General features: G+C 32.1%; 1 protein-coding gene across 1 annotated transcript; it reads right to left on the bottom strand.

Moving 5' to 3' along the window:
• Positions 1-2,578: 2,578 nt before the first annotated feature.
• On the bottom strand, positions 2,579-5,181 carry LOC106126449 (ubiquitin-conjugating enzyme E2-22 kDa-like). Its single transcript, XM_013324130.1, has 3 exons — positions 4,857-5,181; positions 4,082-4,237; positions 2,579-3,683 (listed from the first exon to the last, which is right to left on the bottom strand). The coding sequence occupies exons 1-3, from the start codon at positions 4,914-4,916 to the stop codon at positions 3,258-3,260; spliced, it is 642 nt and encodes a 213-aa protein (XP_013179584.1). The 5' UTR covers positions 4,917-5,181; the 3' UTR covers positions 2,579-3,257.
• Between the last annotated feature and the right edge of the window lie 1,284 nt (positions 5,182-6,465).

The following is a 6,465-nucleotide window of genomic DNA, read 5'->3' as shown; positions in this document are numbered from 1 at the left end:
AACGCGACGCCATGCACAAACATGGTGTAATAAATCAAGCAATCAATATTCAAGGGAGATGAAAAGGAGAGCAACAATACAAAACACAATCTACCAAATTGAACCTTTGACTTTTAAGAGACAGGATCTATCAGTGCGCACATCATGTGTCAAATACAAACAAGGAGTTCTAAAGTTGCTTACATGCATGTTTTTTGTTGTGGGTTATATTATTTACTTAATTTCGTAAGCTTTCATAAAGAAGAACCGCTTAATGTAGAAGGCATTGAGGAAGGCTGATGTCTAGCAGGGAACAGATAAAGGTTGAGGAAAATTAAGCGTAAATAAAGACAATTCAATTTTAAGTATTAACATGATATGAACATATGTGATAATTGTCGTCTTTACCTAACCCTCCGCGAATTATGGCAAAATTGATTGATTACAAAAGCGGCTTCTTGTCTAGTCCATTCCATTAATGTCAAAGCTCAAAGTTAACAAAAAGATCGTTTCGTTGTCAACAGTTTCTGTCTACTTTGGGTTTCTACTTGCGAAACACACAATTAAAACATATTGACATCCCTTTCACTCTCTTAAAGAAAAACAAAGCAGCAACATGTTTTTATTTTGTTTTTCAGAAGTGGAAACCCACGGTTTGATTTGTTTCATTACAGCTTAAGAATAAAGTATTTTCTCAATAAAGTAGTTTAAACGGTGTTTCATGAGCTTGGGTCAGTTTTTCATCATTGGCAGAATGTACAAACGTTCTTCTCGATTACATTTTTTCTCCGTCTACATATCTATGCCACCAACCTCTATCCATAGACTGGCTGTTAACCGTATTATTTTGTTCTTATTTGATTTTCGCCATTATGACGCAGACAAAGGTTTTCGTATTTTAGCTGTCATAACAAGTTTTTTATTTTATGCCATTTCCTATGCCTATGTAACTAATAACTAGTCACATTAGGAAGGACATCTGATTAGTTCAGTTACAAAATATATAAATCTACATGAGTATAGAAATCTCTCATCCGACTAGATTGCAGTATGTTGCTTTCTTACTTTATTTATGCCGTGCGGCATTAAAGATAGTAAATAGTTCAGGTTTGGGAGCTTACCTTAATATAAGTTTATAAACCGTTCTTTCTTACAAAGATCTAGCTACATACAAAAACGAAAACGATGAAAAGTATTAGAAATTGTTTCGGGTATGTGAAGCTTACAAAAAAATAAATAAAGTGATAATATGTTCATTACACAAAAAGAATCTGTGAACTATATAATCCAAAATCACAACGATAAAATGCCCTTAAATCCAAAAACTGATATAGTTTACTAATACTCCATATTAGTCTAATGTAATGTTTCTCTAAGTTGCTATTTCTACTTACGAACTTCCTTTTTAGCACTGGACTGGATCAACAGCTGTAATAAAGCGTTAGGTCAATAAAAAACTGTTTACTGGAGAAACATTTATTGACTCTGAATCAGACTTACAATTATTTTACATCTAAGCCATAGTTAAACATTAAAGAGACATAAAAATCAAATCATCGCTCACATGTTATTTAAAAATTATAAATCACCTTAATTTGACATCTTGAAATTCAAAGGTAAGAGTACAACTATTTTTCTTCCAAGTCTTTGGGTCTCCTGAACCATTTTTGGCCTTATATGGCTAAATAAAAAAAAATATGAGATCCATTGAAAATATTTAACAATTTTGTGAATATTGAAATATTCTATTAACATGTTAAATATATTACCTAAAAACGAATATAAATGCATATGGTATGAGTGTAGTCTTCTTTTTTTTATAAAATCAATAAAATATTTAACAACACGACTAACAAAACATTAAACAATAGTACACACACAAAAATGTATCAAGAGGCCCTTACAAACAAAACATAACAAAAGAAATATCAAAATTTAAAAAAATCACTCATAAGATACTTACCGTTGATTCTACTGCCTTGACTATTGTATTATCTCTTTTTATTTAAAGATGAACAATAATAATCAGTGACAAGACAGTGAAATTATAAAACTAAAATAACTATAAATGAATCACAAGCCTTTTAATCACTTGTACCCGTATAATAAATTTAATTAAAAATAATAGGAAACAATCAGTGTTTTATAGATTTAAGCAATCTTCAGAGATATTTTAAGTACGTATATATTATGTTATTTGAGTAACATTCCAGAGTAGACACATATGTAGAATAGTACTTACCTTACCTTACTTTACTAATAGAATAATAAAACATACAGACAAATTGATAACTTCCTTTTTGAAGTTGGTTAAAAATAGTAATGGCAAACGGGTGTTAACAACCGAAATGTTTGTAATTTAAGATATCTCTAGTTCTTATAGTTTATCTCAATCCATTAAAATTCATCTATTTTAACTTTCATGCAGGAAAAAAATAACCATATTTCAAAGTTATTTTGCACTGGTTTCTAACTAATTATTTGAAAACTTTTTTTCTGTTGTATGTAAAACAACATATGTAACTAATTGAAGCATTTCTGTTTGCTTTTAATAATTTTTCTGTTGTACTATTTAGTGAAATAAAGTGACTCAAATTCATACATTCATGTTACACATTCTATATGTACTTATTTAAACATTAAGTTTTATATTTTCTTAAGAATCTATCTTACAGCCAGTCATATTTATCACAACATCAATAAATCTTATCACAAAAAAAAAACATTTAAAAATAAAAGCTACTACATTGAGATTTTTTAAAAACTTTGTCAAGTAATAATTTTAACCTTTGATATTAATACTTTACCTTAAAGGTAACCAAACAATTGAATTTTATTCTTAAAAGGACTCATAATTTAGAGAGATGACTAAAATAAAAAAAAAATTCTTTGTGCATATAGTGAAACAAGGATATCTGGCATGTTGAGAGTGACTATGGCCATTATTACTGGCAGAAAAAGTGAAAACCTAAAAAGTCGTTAAACATTTATAAAAAAAATTTGAATTGACAGCTACAGTAAGAAAAGAATCTTATGATTTATTTGACATTGACAGGACTATCATAATTTACTTGCATATATGCCTAGAGGAGTCAGATATCCTTGTCGGTCTATACAACTGTGGGCTTGTCTCCAATGACACTTGTTTTGACATCTACTTCATCCTTCACATTCCCTTGGATAAAACAAACAGAGAGAATATTAACAATATAAGAGATGACATGTATAAAGACAAATGTCACAGCAGTCACTGATGGTAATGTTTGGAATTTAAATCTTTACTGTTCCAAATCCTGGACCGGAATGGAATTTATCAAAGTGACAGTGGCATGTGTATCGATGGCCTCTTCCAAGTTCCAGTGGCAATTGGCCAGTAATGTCAATGCCAGATCCTGCTGTACACCCAAGCTAACAAATGTTGCCAGTTTCTGCTGGTATTCATATACAGTGAAACGACCTCTGGCATAAATGTAGGTCCAAAATTGGGCAGTCGCACGGAATTCCTCCGGTTGGTTTTTGCACTGCAGGCCGACTGGCAATGAAAGAGGATCATCCGGTTCAGGCGCAGACATGAGCGCTTGGATGGAGAGAAGCATGGTCCTCAAAGACAACTCCGGTGTCCATCTCTCAGCTAGAATATCCAAGCAGATGTAGCCTTTGCACGGGTGGATGTTCGGATGCCACACATGCGTTAGGAATCTAACCTGTAATCGAATAGAACACATATAATTTCTTTCAAATCCTTCCATCCCATCCCCACCAAAACTAACAAAGCTACAAGAAAGTTCAGTTCAATAGAAGTTATACTGTTCCCGGTGTTTGTATTCCTCCATGTAAAAAGCTATAGCTGTTTCTAATTATATGCCTTGAAAAGATAAATGTTATAAAAAAAAGGATATAATACAGTGCAGGTTATTTATTGCTAATTTGAACAAAACATTGAAAGTATACTAATTGTAAGAACTGGCACAGTCTATTATGTAGAATACTGAATAAAGGAATTTTTATAGTCATATGTTGCTAGCTAAGAATAGATATAGTATGCACGCAAAAAAATCTCGCTTCAGGTTAAAGAGCTATCTTAATTGACAAACAACTGTACCTCAGGCGGAGATGCTGGATAATCTGCATCTAGTACAATCCGTAGAATGAATTTTCCGCTTTGATACGGGGTTTGACGTGGGCCCCTGATTCTGGCCACAAAGCGATCATACAGTGGGTTCAAGTTTCGTAAAAATATTGATTTATCCTTCGACTCCTGTGGAAATTTAGTTTACATTAGAATCCTCATAGTTTTTTTATATATTAATATTACTAATTTGTAGTTACTGCTACTACCAAAATATACTATGCATTTGAGGGGTGTGTTTCATAGAGCAAGAGCGCAAAGGAAACAATAGAATTAAATACCACACCCAAAGAGAGAAAACGTAGTTGGTGAAAATTGGCAACTACCAGCAAAAAGCGTAAATATGCCTTTAGATAATAGCCATACTTTCATAATAATAGTTGTTAATTGGACACTAAGGGCGGCCCTTAGTGGAGATTTTACATACGAAAAGTAGAACAGAATAATGCATGAAATGGCTCCAGCCCAAACAAAAAAAACGCGTTGGACAATAAAAAATACAAATTTCAAAAGCCTATTTATGATGTTTAAATACTTCGATCGGTTTTATATAGCAAATGTAAGTTGTAACATGAACGCCGCCATTTTGTTGGATTCTCAAAAGAACAAAAAGCGAACAGACAAAACCTATAAATCTTGATTAAATTGGCTTTTGTCATTTCTTAATAGAAACCGCGAAATAAAGAAAGCAATGTATCCATTTAAAACGAACAATATACATTTAACTGGAATATACAATCTAAATTACCTGATAATTGCGCTGTACTTCCTTGAAGTCTCGCTTTGCCCGTCTATTGATTTGCGACATTTTTATTAAACTGTTTTATTTTACCGCAAATAAGTACTTTAGAGAAATTGTGACTAAAGAGAGACAATACGCCGTACCTAGATTTTTAATTACAGTATAACTTGACGATTATCAACAATGTTGCTTTCCTGACGGCTCGCGGCAGAAAGAAAGAAAAAAATAATAGAGTGGGGTGGGTGGCCGGGGCTGGATGTCCCTGGATGTCGATTGTATTTGTAGGGCGGAGGGCAGAGGGGAGCAAGGGAGGGCGTCGTATTTACTCAACAGGTATTGATTGAACATGTTTTATATGCTTATCGGTGTTGCCATTAAAATATCCATCCAGACGTGATGTACATTATATACAAAAAATGTGTTTTAATAAGTAAAGAAACACTTTTCAATTTTAAACATTAATCAAATGACTCTGTTTTATAATTTATACATTAACAAAAAAATTATACTGAAAGGGAAACACTGAGAATAATTAAATTAAAATATAATAATATGTTATTTTCGGTACAATATATTGTTAATCATCAATCAATGACTATTTTATTTTTCGTTTCAAAACACAACATTTTCAGAATCGTATAAAAAGTCGTACACTATAAAAGTGAATTATTGAAATCCTATAGGCGGTTTTCTGCCGTAGACCAAGAATTTCGGTCTTTGCATGGATGAAATGGGTTTCTTTTCTAGGACTCGTGTCTTAGAACATCAAAACATTGAAATTAAAATCCCTTAGTCACTGTTAGTAGCTGGTTATTGTTTTTTGCCCTAGCTTGGCAACCCTGATGCTCTTGAACAGATGAATAACAGGCTAACAGGTATAACGAGCCATAAAGGGGATGGCGTAGTAAAAATTTGTTTTTTTTTAATGTACCAGCCTGTGATAAAACCATTATTTTATTTCATTTGAATAAACTTTTTCAATATTTAGAAACATTACAACATGTATATAAGTGAATATCGTTTTATTATCGCTTATCGTTTTTCTGAATTGGCAAGAATGCGCACCGTTAAAGCCAGCAATACACATTTAATTTTAAGAGCACTTTTTTAACTCCTTATAATTCGACTGTTTACTTAAAACGTTGTTAGTAAGCAATACTGACAACTGTATAGTTTTACCGGTGATCCAATCACCAAAAAGTTGTATCAGTTCAAACTGCACCATTGTTAATTTAATCAAAATGTCATTGTTAAAGTTTGTTTTCACTATCAAAACACCTGTTTAACAACAATATTGTTTACGTGTTTTGAAAATTTTATTTTTCTATTTTTAATACATATAATGCGAAATTATTAATTTCCACAGCAAAAACAGCGAAAGAAATATCAGCAAAAGATATTACAACTGAAAATCTCATCTATTCCTCTGTTCAATTTTGCCCTAGCAAAAATCTAAGGTGTGTGACTGGCTTTAATATCATCGCAAAACCATAGTGAAACGAATCGATTATTCGCGTTTTACTAAGAGATTGAGAGAGATGACAATATATTTTGTTGAATATGTGCTCGGTAGCGAAAACCACAGCAGCTAAAACACTGATTTCTATAAATGGAT

This window comes from Papilio xuthus, unplaced genomic scaffold (genome assembly GCF_000836235.2).
Source record: "Papilio xuthus unplaced genomic scaffold, Pxut_1.1 DF825017.1, whole genome shotgun sequence".
In the NCBI taxonomy this organism is placed as follows: domain Eukaryota; kingdom Metazoa; phylum Arthropoda; class Insecta; order Lepidoptera; family Papilionidae; genus Papilio; species Papilio xuthus.
This window is presented reverse-complemented; position numbering and strand designations above follow the sequence as displayed.